Source organism: Rhopilema esculentum, chromosome 17 (genome assembly GCF_057945365.1).
Source record: "Rhopilema esculentum isolate cy_ngs chromosome 17, ASM5794536v1, whole genome shotgun sequence".
Classification (NCBI taxonomy): Eukaryota; Metazoa; Cnidaria; class Scyphozoa; order Rhizostomeae; family Rhizostomatidae; genus Rhopilema; species Rhopilema esculentum.
Window position 1 is genome coordinate 2,360,934 of NC_142831.1, and position 26,074 is coordinate 2,387,007.

The window sequence follows — 26,074 nt, forward strand, 5'->3', positions numbered from 1 at the left end:
TTCTTCTTAAAGTTTCTCAAATTCCTATCCAAACAAAATAAGAGGGCAATAATATGCGAGTAAACATGCAGCATTGGCAGAGACAGTCGTTTCTCAAGAGGAAATCCAATACGTTTAAGATTTGTTTGGGTAATAGAGGGTGAAGACAAAGAATTCAGTCAGTGTCGAAAGCCGATCTTTAGATTGAGGATGATTGTAATGGATTTGCTGCCGCTGATTAAAGTCAAAACCTCAATTGCAAAAGTCTTAGCATGAATAAAAGCCTGTGAAATAAATACTAAACTAATTAATTTGCATGATACAGATTGGCTAATTGGTTGAATGCGATATATTTTGGTTCTATCAGGCTGTATTTGGGTCTAAAAATGGGCTGTATATTTATACGGGTTTAGAAATGGGTCCATTCTTGTATTCTTTTTCGTTCAGCTCATTGCTAGCTTGAACTTTCGCTGCACCGATCTATGTGTAACCACAGCCAGGGACCGCAGAAACAAGGGGGTCTAGGGGGGCCTGAGCCATATAAAAAACGCCCTGCTCTTGGTTTTTAGCATGTTTAGCCCTCAAAAAACGCTCTAGCGCCCTTAATCTGTAATATGTTCCGCGGCCCTTAAACCAGAACAGAGACAGAACTATATTGATAAGCTGATATTGATGTTTATTTGTGATAAAATTAGATTTGCATCCAACATTGAACACACGCTTAACCTTTATAAAAACAAACCTCATAAACACACCGTGGCTCGATTTGCAAAAAAAAAGCAACAAAAGAGCAATGTAAGAACATGTCCAAAAAGAAATTTGCTTTTGTACATTTACTCTCATATTAACAAAACCGAGCAGATTTATCAAGTAGTCAAGGTAGTATCAAAGTGTAATATCAAAATCTGTTATCTAATAGTCTTCATGGTATATATCTGGTTTTTGAATTAAAAAAGCGATGAAAATGAACATCTATGACAAAATTAACAGAGCCGTGGACATTTGCTTGAGTATCAGAGTCACATAAATACGAACGTGGAATTAGAAGACAGGAGAGAAAAGTATTCATGTTGCTCTGGTACCCAGTGTACCGTAGACACCAGAGGCATACCAGGGATGCTAATTGAATTGGAGGTACTATTGCAGTTATACTGATGGTATAAAATGGACATAGAACCTTAGAAATCACTTGAAGAAATGCATACCCCAAATCCAAGGCAGTGTAAACTCAGTAAATTATTGGGAGGCATTTCTGCCCACTACTGTCTATGGTCAAGTAACTTTTGAAATTAAGATGGCAAAAGCAACCATAGACTTATGAGTAATATGCATTCGTTTACATGATTCACTTATTGGCATCTGAATCTATTCAAAAGTACATATGGATTTATTTGCTAGATTCCACCGCTTCCTTTCGTTTTATGTTATGTTAAATAGTATAAACAACAATAGATGCAGGGAATTTGTGAGAGTAAACAGGAACTCTATATAGCGGAAAACAGGTAGTTTTGGCTCACCTATATGACTCTATATGTATCAGTCATGGATAAGAGCAATATCAGTCCTTTTAGGGAAGGAATAATGGTTGAAACTGAATGAAAAAGGGGCGTGACCACGATGCAGTTGAATCGTTAGCTGAACGGCCTTAAAATGCAATCTATATTAACATTGTACTTTTCTTGAATTCCATAAAACAAGTTTTCGAAAGCTCTATGACTCATCAGAAAGCATTTGTCAAATCCCTAAATGCAAGAAAATTTCTTAAAATCAATAAGTAGATGGGGTGGGGTAGATGGGGTGGGGTGATGATTTGATTTGGAATCCTGAGTTATGAGAGTGCATTTTGAACGTATCTGCTGTATTTTTTCTACCTGTGATCCTTGCAATATGGCTTTAAGACCAAAAATCCTCAAAAGAGATATTAGAGATGCTGAGGTCTATTTCTTATATATTCTTATACTATTATGTTATATAGTTTCGGGAAAAAGCCAGATTTTACAGCAGAAATGTTGAATATAGAGCGGCACTGATTGGTCAACTATACCGGTCTTGTGCTTGCGTTTTTCTGATTGGCCTATTTCGATCCACAACTGGGTATATATTTTTCGCACGTGTTTTTTCGGAACCTATTCTGACGTTTTATGCTCTGAGGAGTGTCAGACGAAAAAGCTTTAAGTATGTTGTAAAATGTTTGCTTTTTTCAAAGCCATTTAGAAATGTTGAAATATTTTCAACCTCTAGTTGGCAGAAAACACTCCTGATTAATGCTGGCTGGCTCTAGTTAATGTGGCAGGATTTTTTTCAAAAAATACAATCTTTGACCCCAAAGAAATTGGTGACATTAATAAACAAAAAAGGTTTATAGCACAAGACAAAGAACAAGATATCAAGCTTATATATATTTAGTGCCCGGATTCATGTGTAGCCAAAGCTATTCTAAATTATGAAATTTCATGATTTCCAAAATCGTCGAGGTTAAGCAGGAGCAAATGTTAAGCAACGATTTTGCTCCAGTGAGACCTTTACCTGCTATTCCGAAGGGAAACCTTTGGAATAGCAGGTAAAGGTCTTACTGATCAAGAGAAGACAAATTGAAAATCGTGAGCATATGAAGCAAAGAGGAGATTGTCTAGTGTTTGCAAAAACTGCAGAGGACAGTAATGCAGATAGAGAAGGATCGACAACAAAAGTAATAGGGAAGATTGTATTGACAATGTTTAGCAAGTGGCCATAATAGGAAAGGTCTCAATATATGCACAGAGGTTAAGGTGCCATGTTTCACAAAATTATAAGTATTCAATTTGCCATTTAATGAGCTTTGTATACCAGCTCGATGGCAGCTAATACTGGAAAAGTTTATCACAAACAGTAGTTACTAAATAATTGTTACAAAATGAAGACAAATGTAACTTTCACAATATTTTAACATAAACAGACCAGAACTGAAAAAGCAAATTTTTAAATAGGAAATGTCATAATCGAAGAGATGAAATAGAGCAAACTACTTGGAATAACTTCAGAAAGCAAACTAAACATTGAAGAACATATAAAAAACTTATGTAAAGAAGCAGGTAAACAGATAAATGCCCTAGTCAGAATCGCCCCTTATATGAATGAATATCACTATTGATAAAACCTTTACACTTTAACTTTTGCCCACTTTTATGAATGCATTGTAGCCAAAAATCTGAAAAAATTTATTGAAAGTATCCATAAAAGGGCACTGAGAGTGGCTTACAATGATTTTGAATCAAGCTTTGAAAATATTCTCTCAAAAAATTATTTCAGGATACATTAAAAGAACCTACAACTACTAGCAATAGAAAGAAACAAAACAGTAAATGACTTAAATCCAGTATTTATGAAATAAATATTTCAGTTGAACGAACTTGCATATAATTTACGAAATCAATCGTTTATACAAAAAACCGAACACTGTTACTTATGGGCTGGATACAATATCCTATATGGAATTCTATACCTTTAGATATTCGATCGACAGAAAATTGTAAAGTATTCAAAACTAAGATTAAACAAACGGATCTTACTTGCTCGCATAGATTATGCACACCATATGTTTCTAATATTGGATACTTGTAAACATCACAATTTTTCTTATATTTGTTATTGTTACAAGTTGATGTTGATTAGCTGTTTACTAACTATTATTTTATAAACCAACATTAAATAAAGTGAATAAAAAAGTAGTCAATTGAATTATGAGGTGAGCACAGGTTGATTTGGACACGGCCAGTGTAAAATAGGTACTGGTTCGTTTGAATAGAGCCCTGAGCAAAACATTGCACGACTTGTTCAGTCATTGCTTATGGTTTTAAGACAAGAAAGATCAAATGGCCAATTTTGAGACAACTTTAACCCATATGATTTTTTAATTAGATTACCCAAAACTTTGACATCAAGAAATAAAAGGTTGTAAACTTCAATGATTGACATTATTGGCTTAGGAAGGGATAACAGCAACGTGAACGCATTCACAGAAATGCTACTTTCTATTTTTTTGCTACTTCTACAAGATAGAATTGGCTATACAAAACGATTGATCGGTATCGCTAACAGTTCAATGAGAGGTATCCTTCGCTAGAAAGTAAAAGGTACTTTCTGTGAAGTGCTATGTTAGCTGGATGATCATGAACAGGCGCGCAACTACAGGGGGGGCCCTGGGGGACAAAGGAGGAAAAGTACCCTTCTTTTGAAAAAATTGCGTCGTTTTTTGTCTTGGACTCCTGCCCTCTGAAATTCCTGGTTGCGCGCCTGATTAGTGCAACGTTCATGGAATGCAGCAATGACTGGATTTTTATGTAGATATGGAGAATAAGTCTCTCCAATTGTACCAAATATGATTGATCTTATCATATAGGCGCCGACTCTAAATTCTTGCAAGAGATTCGGAATGGAAAAACTTTCGCTAAAGAAACCATATCATTTCTACCATAGGCGTAGACTTGCATTTTTTTCAGGGGGGGGGGGGGGGCTCAAAAAATTAATGACAATTTCTAATGGCAGCTGCTGGAGTCACAGGATAGAAAATTGATTAGCTAAGGGCTTAAAGGTGATTTTTTCGTGCATTTTTCATTATTGAGGAAGAAGAAACACACATGAGATGATGGAAAGTGTATTTTTAAATCATAATCAGTTTCTTTAGGTTGAGATCATCAGTTCTATTTAGGCACCCAAATTGTTTATGCGTGGAACCAACAATATAAAAAACTGATCTTAAAATTGGTGAAGCACTTCCTTCCTCTCGGTTTTCCTCAGGAGGGGCTGAAGCCCCAGATTTCTACTATTCGATTCAGAAATTGATATGTACGTGCACCATTAACGCTATTTTGATAGATACAATATCAGCTACTACTCAACTACTAAAAAGAAAGTAAAAAATAACATGCCAAATTTAGGGACGACTGAGCTCTATGCGGAAAATCTAAAAGTAGTTGGCGCAATATGTATCATATTCTTAGGAGTGAATGCAAATTGTAATGGTTATGGAAACAGGGCTGTAGAAGAGGGGGCTCAAAGGGACTCACCCCTCTCATCAACTCTTTGATTGAACCGATATAACTGTTTGAAATCTGCATTCATGTGTGACCTTAATAGACCTCTAGATACCTGGAAAGTCAATAAGTAACAGGTAAACAAGGTAGAGAAATTGATATTGAGGGGCCATGCAAACGAAAACAACTGTAACGTTCATTTTGTGTACAATATACTGAAAACAGTCTATGGCCCCATCTTCATTTTTTGGCTCTACACTGCACTGCAATGTTGCATAAGAGAACTATTGTACAACCTTTGCTCTTCCAAATGGCCACTCTTACAAAGGATTCTACGAATTACGATTGGAATTTTGAAAAGCAAGATGTCATATCATATCTAAAGTCTAGCTGTAAAATATAAAATGGTTGCAATCATTAAAACCAAGTGGAACTAGGAAGCGGCAATCAGAGATAAAGATAGGGCAACGAAGGAGCAAATAAGGTTCGGGGAAAGCAAACATTAGCCAGAACATAAAACGTGGTACAAATTGTGCCAACAAAATGAACACTTATTAAACAACTCAAAACTGACAGGTAATGTGCAATGAGCAGGGCTCAAGGTGTTTTCAAGGGGGGATAAAAGAAGATGTTTCCATTGAGGGAGATTTCTCCGCATCCCTCATTTAACACATTAAACATGCTGTCGTCAACTTACGGAGCTACGAGAAACCCATAGTAAATATTATCTAATGGACAAACTTAAGCCAGACTCTTTTAATAAGTATGGATGGATTTAAAGATAGCATTTTTAACTAGCACTATAAGTTTATAACTCATTATTCGAATTTTGTATTAGGTTTTTACCACTTTTCATTTCTTTATTTATTAAATTTGGATTATTTGTACTTTTAAATTGTGAACCAAACTGAAAACAAGTTTTGAAACTTAGTTTGTAATTCACGTTAAAGATTATTTTAAATCCATACATAAAGACAACCAGGTTCAAGGCTGCGGTCCTATAAATTTCAGGTAACTTTTAGATCGAAAGTATCTGTAAGGAGTAGGTAAAACTGGTTTAAATCTATCAGCGATTTGATAACAAAGCCAACAACATAACTAGCAGAGAATACCAAGGAAAATGGCAACGCGTACAGACAATATATCAGTTGTAATCTTTGCGCTAGTGGTACTTTCGTGTGTTTGAAAGTTGCTTCTTTACAACTAAAAAGGCGTGGTCACCTGAATTTTCCGAGGGCAGTTACGCAACAACTCTGTTAGCATTTAATCAATTGACTGCCGGGTTTGGTCGAATAATTCAATTCAATTCAATTCAGTTCAATTCAATTATAATAAATTCAAGCTTTTAATTACAGGCTACACGTTTAAACATACAGTACTTATGATTGATAAAGCTTAGGGCAAATAAAGAGAACTCAGATGAGCTTTCGAGTTATTTGCCCTATTATATTGCATGCATAAAATTACATTGGACTAGAAAAAAATTTCAACATTAAGACAAAATTTTTTGGATGAAGGTTAAGGTTAAAAAATACAAATTAATAAAAAGAAAAACAATGAAGAACTAAACTAAGCGAAATAAAAACAAAAATAAATAAAAGAAAAGATGCCAAAACCCAATAACGAATCTAAATGCTTATAAATTGAGAATAGTTGGCTGCTAGCCCCTAATTTTCCATTACTAAAAAGGTTACGAGTTCTTTTAATGAAACCACAGCGCTTTTCAAACAAATAAAATAGAAGTGGCACATTTCCCATTGCGCGAGGAAGAAAAATTATCAACGGCCTCACAATCAAAACGGGACCAGCATCAAAATAACGACGGACTGCCAAGATGGCGCACTTCCTCGAATTTCTTGACCAGGAAGAAATCGAGAAATCGGAGAGCAGTTACAATACGGAGCTTCAAGAAGGTGGTGCAAAATATAGCACACAATTCCATTATGCTTCTTGTCTGGTTCGCAGTAGGTACCGGGATGATATTCGAAAAGGCATTGAGCAATTCAATGACTTATGTCGGAGAAAACATTGCGACCAAGGAGATTTTCTATTCTATCTGGCATTAGCTTATTACAAACTTGGCGATTATGAGATTGCTTCAAAATATACAAAAAGACTTATTTCTAGTGAACCCGAAAACTCTATTGCAAAAGAACTAGATGATTTAATAAATGAAAAAACAACATTGGACGGGCTAATGGGCCTAGCAGTGGTGGGAGGAGTCCTAGCACTCGGCGGGGCTCTATTAGGGATGCTGTTTTCTAAGAAGTAGGGGATCTAGAAGCAGAATTAATCACCCAACTCATGAATGTGTCCATACAAATTGAAGTATTGTTAGTAAACAAGCAAATGGTTTGATGTTAGAGACGTATCCAGATGCTGAAGTAGTATCTTGCAAAAAAAATTTGGTTTCAATTTGTTGTTTATAAATACACAGTATAAAACGATATTTATTGGAATATTGGATGGTTAGTAAGCAGACTAATTGCTTGCTTTGTTATAAATTATTACTTCTTATAATTTTTAAGTTTCCAAAATGAATTTTCTTTCTGAACTTAGCACCAACATAAGAGTGAAATTACCCTATATAGTTGTAAACTTAACTACTATTCGACAGTCTGTTCTTACAACTTGATATTTGACACCTTATTTTAGTCGTCTCTCTGCAGACATAATTATTTGACACCAAATAATTATTGATCTAACCATGTATTATAACTTAATGATAACAATCTTCTGACTTCTGATAACAAGAAAAAACGTAAAAAATACAAGGTCTCTTCGAAAGCCTTTGCTTCAAATTCCGCACACAATTGTGTAGGAAATGTCCCTTTTCTCAAATTTCAAAACAATTGTTCTGGCAATCCCCATGCAGAAAAATACTTTACAGTCTGATAAAGAATAGTCTAGCCACTGATTCCAAATTTGAAAAAAGAAAACCCAATTAGACAATATCAATAATGTGATCATAAGCTTTTCTTTGCAAACCATATAATTGAAAAATAAAATTTTGCCTGCCTTTATAACCTTCCTAAGTGTCATACTCCTTAGAGTGGCTTCCACTTAAGTAAAATATTTGCTCTCCCTCACTGCAATCTCCAGCTAATTAAAGTTCTAAGAGGTGTGTTAAGTTACAAATTGCTTTTCCACCGTCAATTTTCTGATAAGAAATTATTTTGATATTTGCAAAATATATTATATATCAAAATATATCTTGGCAAGCTTTAAAGAATATTATCTGCAAACATGCCATTTCAGTGAGTTTTCATTGAGTTTTCAGAGACAACAATTTAGTAGCTAAAGGTAGTCTCTTACTTGCCATTTCTGTCTTTAGATTTCTATGACAAACCTGCAAGGCCTTGTGGTCTAACACACAGCCCTCAAGTTGTACCATCTAAAAAGCACATCAATTTTGTTTACATGTAATACATGTTAAATTTTGATAAGACTTCTCCTCCAATCTCTAAGAGGGAAAAACTAAGGTTATTAGAGATTTCCTAATTTTCAAGAGACTTGATCATCAAAAATGCTCTTAAATTTTAATTCTAGCCAACATTGAATCCACCTTCCAAACACATTAAAAATAATACAATATTTTATGCACACAAGGACATAGCAATCAAACAATATTTTCTTGGTGAGAAAGAGATTATTTAAAGGGCCTTTACAACCTGAATGTTAATGTGAATGACATTAATGGTTTTAATGTTATAAATATCTGATATCTGACAACAGACCAGTTTTTTTAGCTGCAAAGTAGACAAGATATTGAATCCTCCTTAGTTTAATGCTTTGCTAAAAATCATTAAAGGTTAGATATGTAAACTTTAAATTCTGATACCCTCCACAACAATTTAAGCCTTGCCAGTTAAATGCTCACATCCATTTTCTTGAAATTTTAACTCATAAAATTGATAAAAGTTAATGATACCATTTAGCTTTCAGATTTATTAACACAGAAAAAGTGTCAAAATACCAAGACATAATATCAAATCCTTTAAAAATTTTAAATAATCTTAGGAAACGCTGAAACTATTTTTAAGTATAAGTTATAAAGTATTCTTTCATTGTTAATTTTCATTAGTTTAAAGTAATGTTTCAATGCTATATTCTTTTCGCTCTTGGCCTTCATTTGAAACTTCATCCACATCAATGACAAAATCATTATTAAAATATTCCTAGAAAAAATGAAATAACTTTGAATTTGGTGTTTAAAAGACTTGTGATTAACATTAATGTTTCTAAGTGACAAAAATATACTAGTATCTGAAAACTAAGTTATATATGTTTACAATCACTAAAATATTACAAAATTAATTTATTTGCCTTTATCCCATTTAACTTAGGTACGAGTAATAAATATAAAACCTGGCAGTCAACATGTTTAATGCAAATCATGATAACAATTAAAAGCTTTTTCAAACAATTTTTGATGCTAATTTTTCTTGTTACCTTATTGTAATTGTATTACGTACAAGAACTAGTAATTTAAAATATATTGTTTACTCTGCATTTTAACCACAAAACAACAGCTATAAACAACTCTAAAATAATCAGGACGAGCAAAGTGGTAAGAAACCCATTGACTTTACTTTTAAACATAAGTTTTAAAGAATTCAACAAAAATAATTGATTCCACAAGGAATATATTTTTTCTATTATAGTAATGGCCTACGTTCTTGAATCAGTTCATAAGAAAAACATTTCACCCTTCGATGTAAAAAAACTCTTGTCCTCCAAACTTTTGATAAAAGGATGGCCTTGTATCTAGTGAGATGTTTTTATTTCAACAGATAATCCCAAGTGTCATGTCATATTACATATAATTAAAAAACGCCCTTCATAAGTGACCATTGACTAAATTTTATGACAACTAAGTCTGATTCATATCAAACCATTTATGCTGGCAAAAGGATGTTAGAAGATTTGTGGTCTGAAGGTAATTACAAATTAAATCACGAAGCAGCTTAACTAGCGTATATGACTCTATTAAAATCACTTAAGGCTCCATATCACACAAGAAAGTTGCACTGCAAGCCAGCTAAAGAAGTGAAAATACAATTCATTGAAACTCAAACATTTCTTAAAGTAATCTTCGAATATTATCAAACTGGCTGAGATGCATTGAATAACTGGCTCTTTTGTGTCCAAGTTAATCAACAATTTTGAGGTGACGACTTTTTGAGATGCATCTCAGTTGATTCAAAGTTGTTTTTGCGGAATTCTTTAGTGTAAACAGATTTATTCATGGTGCTCTATAGAGTTAACTGCTATTCTTCTTTTAACTTAGCAGTGAGGGGTAAACTTGAAAGTAAACAGCTTCATACTTGTTTACAGAAATTGTATAGCAACTCACATTCCATAACAAATACAAGACAAGAAATCATCAAAATGTTTAGATAGAAGTTAAATTGAAATTTCACATGAATTTACACAAGAATAAAGTAATCATTTAATAATGATTCAATGCATAATTGGAAACAATTTAGCTTATAACTATGTTCAATTCAATTGCATTCCCTTTAAGACAAAAGTAGGGATACTATAAAATTCAAAATGGTGCTAGTAGATATTCAACTATTGTTTTGAAATGATATTACCACTATTTGGGTCAAAAATCAAACAATGAATTTCCCAAAATATTGGTCCTTGCTCAGTGCATTATAGTTTTATGCTCAGTGCATGCATCCACCAATGTTGGCAATATGCTAACTTAAATATTGAAGTTACATGAGGTAAACAAATGAATTTAGGTATCAGTAACCAGAGATGCCTTAGGTTGGAAAATCGCTATTTACAAAGAACCTTGACTAGGCAATGGAAAATATTCACAATTCAATAACTGATATAGTGCTCTTCTCCATCACAAAAAACTATGCACTCACCAAGAGCATCCACAAAAGAATAACATTAATTGGTTGAATATAAATGTTAACACAAATTCTACAAACAATTTCCTGTTACTTCCTTTTCCTGTGAAAAGGCAACTATCAATATAACAATGATTCCTCTCACTTAAAAGAATTATTCATTACTATACTTTGGTGATGTAAAAATTTCTCTCTGGAGACCTTTATATAGAAATGATAAATTGCAAGTGGCATATCTTAGTTTTAAGCGATTTAAATGACGATAACCATGTAATAATTTAACATCTGGCTTGACATCAACAATGGCATAGAAATATATCAAGAAAATCAAATACTGAATGATTCACTGAATACAAATGGTTTTTGGCCTTAGATTATGATTATGACCTTTTTCAAAACCAGTGATGCAAAACATCCTTAATTACTCTCAGCCAATAATAATAAGGACCTGAATATAGCAAATATAATTATAAAAAACCAACAACAGCTATGACATGAGTACTAGGTTTTAACATCTAATTTTTAAAGTAGAAATGCATGTACTTCACACACACAAATCTTGCCTTCCACATAGAAACACTGAGTAAAAATAAAGAGCAACAAACTCTGTCAAAGGTAAAAACTCTACAATTCTATAACATTATAATGTACTTCTGTGGTAACAATCCTACCCTTGGGTAACGTTCGCTGCTTATCTCGTTTATAATATTCATTACTTACCATAGGAGGAGCTGCATCATCAGCCCAATCATGCTGATCTCCTGGATAGGGTGGTGGCAGTTTTCTTCTTGGGTCTTGGTATGGATCATGTGCATGATGTGTATTGTGTCCAAATGCATTTTCATGCAAACTCTCTTCAATGCCATATTGGAGTTTTGGTGACTGCCTTGAATGGTAGGGTGGTGGATTCCCTCGATGTTGATTATGATGGTGATGATCCTCTGCACGAGGACTGCTCACATGTTGATGATTTGTGTCATATGGCAAATCAGCATGGTGATCGTTATTTACAGTTTCATTGGCATTGTCATGGGAATGTCCATGACTATTATCATCATTTAAAGAATTAGGGTTGCGTAACCAAACAGATGAGTTGTTCTGTGCCCTTCGATATGCCAACTCAAGCTTATCTGGCCTTCTATAACGGCGAGTCTCTTGTGGTGGAATCTCAGTGTAAACTGTTGTTACAGTTTCAACTGGAGGAACTGCTTCCACAGGCTGTGAACCAATTTCCTTGTCGACATAAAATGTAGTCCCCCCTGATTTGCTCTTCTTAGGTTTTTCATTTGGTTTGTTAGTTATTGTGTTTACAGATTGTGTCCTACTTTTTCCAGCATATTTGTTACTGTGTTCAGGTCTCCCTTCATTTTGTATTGTATGATTTTCAACTAAATTATCATAGTCAGAGAGCCTTTTTGCCTCTTCGTGTTGAGTAGCAGTTGGTGATAAGGAATAACCTGCCCCATCAGAACTTAATTTTGGTTTCCTTGCATCCATTGTTATAGGTGACTGTTCAAGATGTTTAGCATCTGAGGGTTGATTATGTTGTAAATCACTTTTTGCTTGTGGGTGGCTGGTAGTGTTCTTATTTCGGTGAACTGGCGGTGGAGATTCCGGGCGTCCAATTGGAACTTCAATGGTTTGTTTATCATGAGATTGCCTTTTGTGGCGTTTTGATGCAGTCAGTGAAGACCCCCTGTCAATGAAACTACCAGGGATTATCTTTGGATACTCTTCTTTGCTAGCAGGGGGTGGTGGATCTAGCTTTGACTTTTTCAAATCGTTCATTGCATCTTGTAATAGATCGATCATCTCATCATCACCGTAGACCAAATCATTTGCAAGTGTCTCCTGTAAATATGGAGCAAGCTCCTCTAGTCCCATTTTCATAAATTGTTCTAAAAAGTTAAAGAAAGAATGATAACTTAAGAACAAAAAGACCAACATTCTACAGTTTTTCAAGAAACAATCTATATATGTAGCATACCTTTTTGAATAATTATATAAATGTTTTTCTTAAATTTATGGATGAAAGCAACAATTTAGAATAAGTAAACTTACTTTTGTGGAGTTTCATAATACCAAAGGCCATTCCATACAAAATACGATCTCCCTCGATCATGAAAATATCATAGAGTCGAAGTACCAAAGAGAAAGGTAACTACAAAAAGAAATTATGCAATCAGTATGCACCAAAATGCAAACAATGATGCATTCAAAATATAAATTGATTTCAACAGCAGAGCTATTGACTAAAAACCAACATTCTCATTAATATATATTCTTAATGCTCAAGTTGGATGAGAAATTGAAAATTTCAAATAGCACAGCAGCAGGCCTTGTGAGGAGCAAAAAGCAGGAGCAAAAAGCAGGAGCTTGACAAACTGAGCATCTTCAACTTTCTAGGCACTCAATTGAGCATCATCAAATATCATCAATAACAAAATTTTGTTTTTGTATTAAGTTTTTAAACAGCATAACCACGCTAAGTGTTTGATTAATCAAGCCCCCAGAACTTTCTAGGCATGTGTTGAGGTTCTTGATTGAGCTTGAGTGCCTCTCCTTGCAAGGCCTGCATAGCAGTTTAACACTCAAAGTCTTATCTATCAAACGTAAAAAAGATAGGAATATCCCTCAAAAATGCCTCAACAGCCTGGTTTCTAAATTACCCTTCGCAGAAACACTTAAGCATCGAAGAGTATGCTAAAAATTCATTTGATTTAAACTGAGGGCATGGATACTGAGGTTTTCCTAAATATTAATGACATTAATGAAACCATAACTTTTCCATTCTGTGCATAACTATTGAATGGTGTTTTCTCAATAAATTGTGACTGCAACCCTCAGAGAAATGTCAATGAAAATATTCCTCTTGCACTTGAATCTTAACCAGAAATTTTTTTAATAGAACTGTAATTGAAAAGGATGCACAAAAACTTTGTGCTTAACAACATTCAACTCATTATAGCATTATCATTGACATTTTTGGCATGTATATATGGCATGTATATATGGCATGTATTTTGGCTTTTCCAGAAACCTTTAAATAAATAGCAATGCATATAATAAGATCATAATCTAGAATATGAGTACAATTCAGCTTTGCAAGGCTGAATGTAGCTCTGTTATGAAAACATACCCTATCTAGAAAACATTGCATGAACCACTTCAAGGTATACAGAGATGTAAAACAACCCTCTTTTTCCTGCAAATGAACATAAACAATCAAACAAAGAGGAATTTATAAAACATATTTACTGAATGCTTCAAAATTCTTCTACTCTATGAGAAATCACACCAAGACACCAACAATTTTGAGGAAATTTGAAGAATTGACATTGTTCTTAGAATAAAACAATGAAATGAAAAAAATCATATATTGATACAATCAAGCTTACCAAATGCTTTTGTAACTTTGGCATTGTTTTATTTAAGATTTTATCATGGTGACTTTGAAATCTGATCAGCTTTGGGAATCCAGGTACAAAAAATCCTGTAAAAGAATAACAACATAAAACTCATTAAGCAAGACCTTCCATTTCATGTTGGCTTTGTCCGCACCCTTATTAATGATTTCACCCAATTATTGGCTTGGGCTAGTGACCACCCTCACAAAAAGCATTTCTTGCCTGCATGCAACAGGGAAAAGCATTAGGGAAAAGTTAGTTCCAATAAAACACTAAGAAAAAATGACAAGTTGCTAATGAACACAAAACACTATTGCGCCATAGCTCAGGTTTTAAATCATGACATCAAAACCATTTACAAAATTGGTCATAATGGTGCAATTAGAAAACCAAAGAATAGGCAATTATGGGCAGATGATACCCTAATACCAACCCCCCTAGGGCCCAGGAGGACTTTCTTTAACCAATGTTGTTGAGCAGGCGGGCAATCGATCTCATTAGCTCTTCCATGCAGGCAGTCATTCTTGTGAGAATTTGCTAACCCAAAATCATCAAATTAGCAGAACATCACCCACAAATACTGACAGTAACAGCAAGACTAGGGACTTCAATAAGAGCCACATACAAGAGACATAAGTTGTGATGTTGCAGTTGTTGCAAAGCCAGTGGTGGTACAGAATCGTCTTTGAATTAAATAGCCATTAATTAGATATGAAACCAAAAGGTGTGGGTTCATCATTTTATGACTGATGTGCATGATGAAATGCTAAATATACACTCTCAAGCCTTGAAACAGGTGGCCAACAGGCCTTACATACAAAAAAACAGCAAAACCAGATTCTCAATTAAAAAAACATGAAGTACCATGCATATGGTGGATCTTATCTGTAAGAAGTGCAGACAATGCCCAGAAAGCATCCTGGAAAAGAAAATTTCATAATTAATGAGCAAGTGACAAACTGATGGTTGATTAGATTTAAAGATTAGATATACATTTAAGATTAAAATATGAATTTAGATGGCTCAACAGCATGTGAGCATGTAGATAAATTCTCAGAATAAACTGTGAGAATGAGAGATAGTGCTTGTTCTTTATGTAATGATAAGCTGCAAAGAAGTACACCACTCCAAGGTAACTTCTCTCTAGGACTAGCAGAAACTACTCAAAAACTGAAGGAATATTAGCTGTCTTACCTCTTCATTCATATACATCAATAATAAAGCAGCAATGCCACTCATTCCTTGGCAGTAACCAACTTCCTAAACATTAAAATAAGAAAAATATAATTATAGTCATTATAATGATACCATTTAATATCATAACTGTTTTAAACACAAAATTTATACATTAGACATATTTGAAATCAAAGGATTGAAAGAAAAAATAAGAAGTCCTTTGTTATTTTCAAAGAAGATTTTTATTTCTGAAACAAAATTACTAGGTTAAAGGGCCCTACATTGCTAATGACTTGGGCAGGAAATTAATGCACCATTCCAGTGGCTTTGGAATAAATATAAATTTAAAAGATTATTTTACTGTTTTGAGAACAAAAATATGGGGAAACACTGAACCAATATTCAGGAAAAATCTAAAAAAAATTATCAAAGCATTGATAAACAATAAAGATAAAATGTAGCTACTTTAAACTGTATACTAAGTGTACTTTAATTCTATAATAGGCCACAACACAGACATCCTCCAATGATGAACCATAGGGAAATATAAAAGTCAAACAATGGGTTATTGATGAGGGTATTCACCTTAATAACAACCAGAATAGCTCTGTCAGACTCAAAGAAATAATAGATCTTCAGACTATGATAGCAAAGCTAGAAGTACTAACTAATGGCATAAAACAATGGACACAAATATTTGCACAATATCCCTTGAAATTAGAATTTGAAAGCTTTGTCGATTACACATAAATAAAGCTAGCTTTTTAGCTAAAGGTCATGAAAGATCATGAGTAGGAAACTAAATCTTATTATAAATCTGATACATCAAAGCATTGAATACCTACCACATTATACATGGAATATGCAGCAAGAATGTGAAACAAAGCTTGTTGCCTAGAAAAATATCACTGGTAAAACAAATGAAGCAAACAATGAGGGAGATTAACCTTTGGTTAACATCTTTAATATACTCAATCTCTAGATTGACAGGAAAAGGACATGACCTCAAAGTTTGGAAGAATTATTAGACAACCTATGCTTTATGGGATTGATTCACAATGTTGACTATTGCATTCCTACTGTCTGTTAAGTAACAAATCTAGAGGCCCTTGGCAATCAATGCTCTTTTTCAAATGAAATTCCAGGGTAAACAGTCAAAAATTTATGAATGCTCTCTTGAATAAATGGCAATGTGGCATATTTACTTTCAATATTATTTAGATTATATTACTTTAGCTAATATAAAACTGTAGTGGCACTTTTATTTGTACTTTCTGCTAGCTTCAGATTATACATACAATAAAATAAAATAAAAAGGGATTTTCATAAAAAACACCCCTTTGAATTAACATCTAGAAAAAAATGAAATTTCAAAATTAAGGCCATGAGCCTTTAAATGGTCAGTTATGGTACAATTATAAGGAAGTCTTTGTAAAATAAAGTAATATTATCCACCATTACTTATTACATTAAATACACAAATCCTTAGTATGATACCTACTTGACTGAAAATCTCTCTCTGAACATAATGTGGTCTCTGTATGTTCTGTTAACATCTAGGTCAATTTGTCGAATATCTGGGCTTTTTTCTCTTGCCAACATTTTAAATTTCTAAAACAAGAAAATATCATGGCTTAATACAAAAATAATTTACTATTTTATGGAGTTGGCTTTGCATCAATAAAAATCCAACACCAAAGTTTAGACAGGCCTTTTATCAGACTACAGATTTATCAATATTCCTCGCTCTTAAAAGGTTCCAATCAAAAATTAAAATGCATTCCTGATAAGCTAGATTTTCTACTAACTGCTGAGTTTCATCACATTTTCAAGGTGTTGTTGAAAAATCAAAGCACAAAACGATGAATGTAAAAGCTTTAGATTCAATAAAGAAAGAGCAAAATGTGTGCTTTGATTTTATGTAACAAAACACATGATCTAAATTTTGGCCAGGCAGGCCATTATTTTTTCCATTATTTAGTTCTGTCCAACATTTTCTTAATTGGGAATGACTTAATACAGCCAGTTTGATGGTGAAAAAACTTAAAATTGTTGGGTACCTCATAGACTCCAGTTCTTTCAATCATTGCTACATCCACTCCCAAAAGCTTTTTCCATGCCATACCTCGAACACTATCTGGGATGCCTTTGTAAATTCTTCGTTTAAGCTAACAAACAATATATTTATCAAGTTCAGAAAGAGCTTTTCTATTATTAACTGAAATAACTCCAAATGCAATTAAAAAACAACTATCAAGGGATAGGTACACCAAGCACAATTCTTAAAAAGAAGTTAAAAATATATAAGCTGTATTGAAACTTTCACAGAAAGAAGCCTCTATACACACTGTAAGTCATAACATCTTCTACAGAGGGACCATCAGCATCAGTTAAATTTTACATGTTTTTAACTTCAATGATAGATAGCAAAAGTCGATTTACCTTTTCACTATTTCCATATCGATCCCAATTTTCAAACATCTTGATCCATTTAGACGCCCTGTCTCTCTCCAATTCAAGCATCTAAATGGAATTATCATTAAAATATATAATGCTTCTATGAGGATGATCAAATTAAAAATTACAGGAGAAAAAGTAATTTGAAGCAAATTTATAGATAGTTATAAATATTTTCTTATTACATGCTACGATTCCTGCAAATGTTTTAAGAAACCATAAGAAAAGAGGCTAATCATTTCAAATGCAGGAAAGCAAGGATGGGAGTTTGTCAAAAGTGCATATTTGTGTACAGGGGAATGGAGGCTGATGGAGTTAGAGTATGTACACAAAATATTTTTTAGATAATGATTTTCCAAAAAGCAGTTTGAAAATTGTTTCAAAGCTGCAACGAAGACTGGCACAGTTGATATGTGCAACCTGGAAATAAAACAAGGTAGATATAAATTTAATACTGAAATCTTTATTACTACTGAAATCAACAAAACTTACTATAATACCAAGTAAATACATAATCTGTCTTACACTTACCCTCTCATCTCTCTCAATATGTGGTAAGGGATTTTTGCTAAAAAGAATGGAAAGCAATGAAAACAGGCAATGCATGACAAAATTTCCTGGCAGATTACCCTTTATAAAATTAGCCGAGTTATTCCATTTCACACAGGTGATCACCTTCTCCCTTGAAAGCTACGTCACTGAATGCTACGTGCAGGTTAATGACCAACTCCAAAAAATTTCCCCCTCTTCAACGGAAAAGTATGTTCTATCAAACTGAGGGCTTAGCCAATGGTCTTGTTATTAAAAAACCAAAACTGCTTTTCCTTTGATTTAAGGTAGCAAAAAATTTTTGCCTTAATTTCAATAAAAAACCTTCAAAATTTGAAATAGTTGCTTATAATTGCTCTTATATGATCCAGAAGCCCTTCAAGGCCCTCTTTATTTAACAGAAGAGACACTGAACTTCCCTAAGCATAGTGACTGCACTTGCATAATTTTCTTGACAAACAGATGCTTTATAAAGAAAAGCTACCATATATTCATACTAAGTATAAGTAAGTCTTAGCATTAGTAAATCTTACTGATACTATCAGAAAGACCACACAATAAGACATCCTATTAGTTAATCAGATTAGATGTACTTTGTCTTGGAAAAGATAAGAGTTACCTTAGGAGAAACAAATCAGGTTTTTCTGAAATTTAGATAGTATAATTCTCTTTATGGAGACAAAACTCTGACATACAAATACTTTTCTCATATTTTTAGGGACTGAGTTCTATAGAATATTCACAAGTTACTAAGTATTTGAGTCTAAAAAAATCCTTCACAATCAATGAATGTGCATAATATATTTTTGGCAATTTGCTGGGATGCTAAACACTTTGATTGAGTTTATGAAATACTGCAAGGAAATACTTACTGCAGAAAGCCATATCTGTCACATACTTGATAAACAATAAAGCTTGCATCTTCCCATGGTTCAACGTGACCGTCTACACCCTATGGTAAGATCAAGGTGAAAATGAAGGAACTTTTTGTGAGCATTATATAAAAACTACATAAAATAACTAAAGCCCTGGCCAAACACTCTCAACGTTTCACTGAACATTGTCAAACATTCATGTTCAGTAAATATTGAGACAGTTTGGTTGATTTGTTCAGCTACTGAATATTTATTGAAGGTTGTTCTGCAAACTTTGGTTTTGGTCAAAAATATTTGCTGAATATAAGCTCAAATGAACAATTTTGTCACAATTTACAGGCTTTCGTCAAAAAGGCGTGCGATCAAAATCCTATTGATTTTGAGGAGTGCAAAATATCACACGCCTTCTTTTATTCTGAGAGCGAAATTCTCTATCGACGATTGGTTTAGTTGGTTTCAAGATGGGTTTGAATGTTAATCTTCTTTGGTACTATTACTTCATGCCATTTCAAAAAGGCTTAACACCTTGTCAGGATTTCGAATTAAATAGAAAATTTTGAAATAATCATAGGACTAATCTACAGTGGGATCCCGATAATATGAAACCTGGCTATAACTAATTTTCCGGTATAACAAAAATATGTCTGACCCTCGGATTCAGGCGAACACCTTACAAATTCCCTCTGTAAAACAAATCCCGTATATAACGAACTCTCATTATTACGAACCGAATTGTATGTTCCATCATCATGATTTTCCTAGATATGACGAACGTTTCTATAAATTTTCGCCGTTATTTTGGCCTACTTTTTCCCCGGTGTATATTTATCACTTTTTCTCAGGGGAATAATTATTTTCATTGGCAAAACAGACATTGGCAAACATGCACTTTTCATGATACAAAAAATGGAAAAGAGTTTTACAAGGCTTTATGGCATTACAATATACAAATCACAAAACATAAAAGACTATAACAGACATTTTTGTCTCCGAATTTTATAAGGAACATTAAGTGTTGTTAACAAGATTTTAATTTTCGATTGCTAATTTAGCAAAAGTAGCAGACTTGCCAATTATGCGAGAAAAAGCAGCAGATTTGCGGATTTTGTTACCAATATACAGCCCTCTCTTCAATCTAGATTTTGGCAATATTTAAACTAATGCAAAATGGCCTATCATTATCTTTTATGCATTATTTTTATGGATTATCAACATCTGGCTAGTGAGGTACATAAAACGGCTGCCATGCTTGATAACTGAGGGCCCTCGGGGTATGGATTTACACGCAAAAATGGTCATTACAACCAGATGAACGCCAATCCCCAAATGACTCTGCTAAGGGTATATTATCGAAGCTGATGAAAGCTATATATAAACTTGCTCAAGCCTTCAGAAAGAACACATTTTTTGTTAGTAGTAATACTAAGGATTCAGCGAAATAAATTTCATCAAAATTATTGGTGTCATCATTGTTATGTTGGCAATTTCTGCATAGATCTATTATGATAACCATAGACTTTTGCGAAAAAAATGTCACACGCCACCACACACTTGGATGTTTTCAGGCGTGCGGTGGTTAGCACGCCTGCCATATTTTTCCCATGAAAGCCTGATTTAGCTACCCTTCTGATCAATGTTCAGTGACAAAGGTTTTTCCATAGGACACACTGTAAATGTCCTACTTGTGGTACCTAGCTTAATGTTGGGCACAAATAGTTGAAACAAGTTGCAGTGTCGTGTTGGGGATAAGGAGAATGTTCGTCATTCTTGCCCTTCATTGACACCACAACATCACAAGCTCTTGAGCTTGTTGGTTGAAAGAGGAAATGGGGCATTGGAACATTAAAAGAAAATGTGAAGGCTAGGCAGCACAATAAAAACAATTCATTTGTAAGTGATAGAAAGAAATCTTCATCTAAAGAAGTAAAGCGATGGAGTAACGAAAAGATAAGCAATTTTTTTTACATTCATTGAAGAAAGAAGTTTTTGGGAGCTTGGACACATGTCCATGTTGGGTTGAATGTTCAGTCAAAAGTTGGAAACATTTGAACAGATCTTACTGAACATAACCCAATGATGTTGAGGGTTGTTTAGCAAAAGTGTTTAAAGCTTTGGCCAGGGCAAAAACAGCTAAATCAAGACAAAGACGGCCAACCCATTCAACCCATTATAGATAAACAAAATTCAAATGTGAATTTCTTATGGCTTTTACTAGGGCATAGTTTGTAGAATCACATATCAATCAATCATGCTAGATTTAGCTCTAAAATAAAAGATAAAGATGACCATGAAATGCTTTCAAAAGACAGTATTAAAATAATAAATAAAATGTGATTAGGAAGGATTTTCAAAAGATATACCTTGTCATATCTGCTGACAATATGAGCCCTCACTTTATCTGCATCATCATCATTGATATCCCCTGCAGAAAAATTGAGCATATGTATTTCAGAATGTTGTATTTTAAGAAGCTTATTATAAAATCAAAATTACTATTCATAGCATAGTCTTAGAAGGTTCAATACATTAAAGAATACCAAATATAAAAGAATAAACTTTAATCAAGCAATATAAACTCATTCTGCCCTACGCACCAAAAAAATTGGACTTACCTGTAATCCTCAACTAGCTAATGATAAACTTACACACAGCTCATGCACATTACCTTGAAAATAAGATTATCCTGGAGGTTTTAACGTCTGCCGTAGACCATCCTCAAACAAAACCACAACAACTTTCTACCATCCTCAAACAAAACACCAACATATGACAGAACTCCAAAACCTGCAAAGAAGTCTTCCCTGACGTACCTATACTTAGCTACCGCAGACCTTAAAACCTCCGGGATATATTGTTCATGCAAGAATAAAAAGTGGCACACCCAGTTATCCCAGAGGCACTTACAAATGCCACTCGCGACGTAACTGCATCCAACACATCACAGACAGTACTACTACATTTAATTTTACTAACACTGACAAAAAAACGACATAAAACAGAGACTGGACTGCAACTCTAATAACGTTATTTACGCATTACAATGCAAACAATGTTTAACTAACGGAAACAAGAACTGCCAATATATCAGACAAACAAGCAGAAGACTGAAAGACAGATTTACAAACACAGACGAGACATTATCAACAAAAAAGTAGAAAAGTCTGGTGTTGCAGAACACTTTTGCAGCCCAGAACATACCATCAATGACTTTACAATAACACCATTACTGCAACTTAACAACAAACAAGAGAGTGTTCGACAAGCCAAAGAGCAATACATCATTGGTTTGGCAAACATTCTCACGCCAAACGGCATGAGCTGAACCACTGACCGTTAATCTTACAGCAACACACCATCATCATTGCCACTTTTTCTACTACCCATACATTACTATTTTACAATCATCATCATTACTCCCTACATTCCTGTTATCATTTTCTTTTTCCTATTCAATCAATTTTCATTTTTTGCTACCATTGTCACTCTCATCATCATTATTTAATACTTTCAGAACTTTTTATTGTTATCGCCACTACCCACCTTCATTACACTTTCATTTCACCACCACCACCCACATTCTCGCGCTCGCAACCCTTCCCTCTTCCACATTTATAACCTATTCTTCTCCCCTGCGCTGCATTCACACCATTCCACATCAACCAATTCGATACCACCATCGCCTCTTTGAATATGTAAATTTTTAGTTTGTTTACTTTTGCTCTGACGAAGCCTCGTATGCCGGGGCGAAAAATTAGCCATAACTGATTTGTGTATTTGTTGTTGTTTATTCTCATCACCTTGTGGTGTTCCTTATATAAAACTATTAATGGCCTTCAAAATTTTGTTTACAAATTGGGTGAAACAAAGGAATGCTTATCAAAATTCTACCCCATATCACTTTGCTGCAGGCAAATGGACCTTCAAAGGTCTGGCATAATCTTTGGTATGCAACAGTATATACTTTCCACTATGGTCAACCAAAATGCATTGATCACTTTGTGAAATGATGTCTTAGAAATGTGGGTATATATTCAATAAGAAACAGGATCTTTATCCTCCAATTTCAATACTTTCATCTGCCTTACATTACCCAGGCCTAAGCTTTTGGAACCCTAAAAAAAATTTTTTTTCTGATCCAATTTACTACACTAAACCAAATAATCATATCAACTTTTTATCATAAGATAGTAAAATCCATGGAGGGAAAGACGCTGAGTAAAATCCATTGAGGGAAATACTCTGACTTTTGGCAACCAATTGTGAATGCCCAACCTGCTATTTCATGCATCTAGTATATTGGTCAATGATGATTTATAAAGTTAAAGTTTTATTTTCAAGTCTCAAAAGTGGAGATTGGGCTAATTGGGCTCATTAGACAAGAAAGGTTGCCTTTTCATTTAGGAGTTTCGGAGTCTGTTTACATCAAAACAAAGGATCCTGACTTTTTCTCTCAAAATACTTTCGGTCCACACCTAGAGATAAATTTTCTGCTTACATTCAGTCATTATACTCAGTTTATATCTGGTTATTTTGTTCCATCTTCAAGGTTTGGTAAAATAGCATTTCATTTAGTACTTGAATGACATGGTATGTGATAATACCAATAGATTTGGATGATATAAATTGTATATAAGTTTTATTTGTTATTTTAGCTTTCTGGCAATTTAGACATTATTGATGTTTTAACATAAATTTCACCGAAAATTCCAGATGTGTTTTAATTTTTCATCAGAAAATTAGTTAGGAAACAGAAACTGCAAATAAATAAAATTAGTAAATTGCTTAAACAAATGGTCCAAAAGTGTTTGTAGTTTTACAAATGGAGGTTGTGACTAAATATTTTAGGTGTGATTGCATACATAATTGATTGTGAAATAGTAATTTATATACAGAAATATTAAATCGATCTTACAGCAGAGAAAAGTTTAAAAAAACCCGAACTAAAGCCTAAGGTGTAAATTTTTGCTTCACAGTAATTGATCATAAAACTCAGAGACAATGGTCGCCTGTCTTTAGCAGACCTGTTCAATGATAGGTAGAAGCAGAGATGATCAGCTTGGGGATAAATGGCGGAAAACATTCCGAAGAACCATAAACATATTTTGTGGTACGATAGTGGATTACACTCGAGTGAGAATTCTCATCAATAAACACACTCTAAAATACTCACCATCAAAATTGCTCATTTTCCCCAATTTTTATTACACTGACGACGCTTTCATCTAAACGAACTTTTCCTTGTACGATTGTTTCGGCACAGGAAGACAGGGTTATAACTCATTTGACTGTGATGTAACAAAATATCGAACCATCTCACGCTGGGCCTAAGGTCTAAACACCATATTCACTCTCAATTCTTGGCAAACAAAAAAAGTTATTCGCTTTTCTAATAAAATCGTGTGAATAAAACGCTTCACCAACTTGGAAACATCGATAATAAGGCAGAATTATTTCAATGGATGTTGTTACAATATTAGTGATTTCTTTGTGGTGCTTTCTTTCCGTGTACGCAGCCCAATTAGTTCAACGCATGCGTGATCAGTCCCAAAACCAATATAAACCTCCTTCGAAGAGACTGCAGACACCATTATCGAAGTCAATCAATCATTACATACCTAGAAATAAGGAATAATGAAGAACATTCCTGAATGATTTTATCCTTATTCCTTATGAAATGATCTAATACTGTAATCACGCCGGAAGAAAAGGCCACGGCCCCCGCCAGTGACAACATTCTCCTGGAATGTGTCTGCGGCTCCAGCTAAATAAAAAGGCAGAAAAAATTAAAGAACAGTTAGTACTAAAGACAGAATCGCTAAGAAACTTCTCGTCAGTAGCGGATTTGAGGGGGGGCAACTAGGGGAACTTGCCCCTCCCTCGACAAGTTGAAGCAAGTCTTGCGCCCCTTTTTGGAAATTGTGCGCCCCTTTGAAGAATAAGAATCAGGTGAAAAGTTTCTGAGACCGATAGGTTAATTTGCTTCAAGGATTACCTCGAAGTTAAGTTGTTTATTTTGAACAATTTGTACTTTTGTACTCTTGTCTGAAAAGTACTCTGGTCAACAATTTTTGTGACTGCCCCTCCTTCAAATTTGCTCTGGATCCGCCCCTGCTTCTCAATTTTAATATTTTTATTTTTGCAAACAATCATGAATTAGGAAGCCAGTCTAATACATTTTGAGTTAAAAATCACATAAATTGTGTGTTACAAAGGTAGCTATCGAGTATTTCACGGTGTAGTTTCGAGTGTTCAATTTTCCTTCTTCAATGAATTTCTATTTTTCATATATCAAATGTTTTTAGTCTTCTTTTTGCTTTTCTTATTGTTTCTAGCTACATATAAGAATCCAGCGACAGCAATCCAGAATTTAAATTTATTATGTTATATTTTCACGGCGTCGAATATGCAGTTAGATTAAGGAACTAGCAATAGAACTTTTAGTCCTACAATCTGATAAAAAAGGTCCAAAAATAAAGAACTTGAAGATAAAATAAAAATCGTGTATGTTCAGGAAGACCCACGCAGATCCTAGAATGGATATTTTCTTGAAACCCCAAGAAAAGTTAAAGACTCGTTGCTAACAATGGGCCTTTGCGAGCGTGGCGACGGTCCAAACAATGGCAGTAACTTTCTACGGATTAACCAAAATTGATTTTAGACAGTTTAAAAATGCATTATGGGATGCTTACGTAGCACAATGGCTCATTGTTAGCAATGAGTCTTTAAATACAGCACGTTATAAATTAGTT

At 34.0% G+C, this 26,074-nt stretch overlaps 1 protein-coding gene and 1 pseudogene across 2 annotated transcripts; one reads left to right on the forward strand and one right to left on the reverse strand.

Annotated features, from left to right (window-relative positions):
• Window positions 1–6,285: 6,285 nt before the first annotated feature.
• Window positions 6,286–8,356, forward strand: LOC148958139 (mitochondrial fission 1 protein pseudogene; annotated as a pseudogene).
• A 608-nt stretch (window positions 8,357–8,964) lies between these two features.
• On the reverse strand, window positions 8,965–24,868 carry LOC135696821 (USP6 N-terminal-like protein). Of its 2 annotated transcripts, XM_065194887.2 has the most exons (15): window positions 24,496–24,868; window positions 21,686–21,747; window positions 19,323–19,402; window positions 18,433–18,469; window positions 17,887–17,967; window positions 17,505–17,612; window positions 16,946–17,055; window positions 16,290–16,338; window positions 15,463–15,528; window positions 15,133–15,187; window positions 14,260–14,354; window positions 14,001–14,066; window positions 12,923–13,022; window positions 11,582–12,759; window positions 8,965–9,169 (listed from the first exon to the last, which is right to left on the reverse strand). In XM_065194887.2, the coding sequence occupies exons 1-15, from the start codon at window positions 24,509–24,511 to the stop codon at window positions 9,077–9,079; spliced, it is 2,196 nt and encodes a 731-aa protein (XP_065050959.2). In that variant the 5' UTR covers window positions 24,512–24,868; the 3' UTR covers window positions 8,965–9,076. The 2 variants fall into 2 exon arrangements, with proteins under 2 accessions (XP_065050959.2, XP_065050951.2); XM_065194879.2 differs by lacking the exon at window positions 8,965–9,169 and having other exon boundaries at window positions 10,038–12,759; window positions 24,496–24,867.
• Between the last annotated feature and the right edge of the window lie 1,206 nt (window positions 24,869–26,074).

What these genes read in the sequence shown, in the direction of transcription:
- LOC135696821 (XM_065194879.2), bottom strand. An exon ending in TTGTCAGCAGATATGACAAG is followed by an intron (nt 19,403 to 21,685) that starts GTATATCTTTTG and finishes ATCTTACCATAG; the next exon opens with GGTGTAGACGGTCACGTTGA. An exon ending in TGATGTATATGAATGAAGAG is followed by an intron (nt 15,188 to 15,462) that starts GTAAGACAGCTA and finishes TTTCTTTTCCAG; the next exon opens with GATGCTTTCTGGGCATTGTC.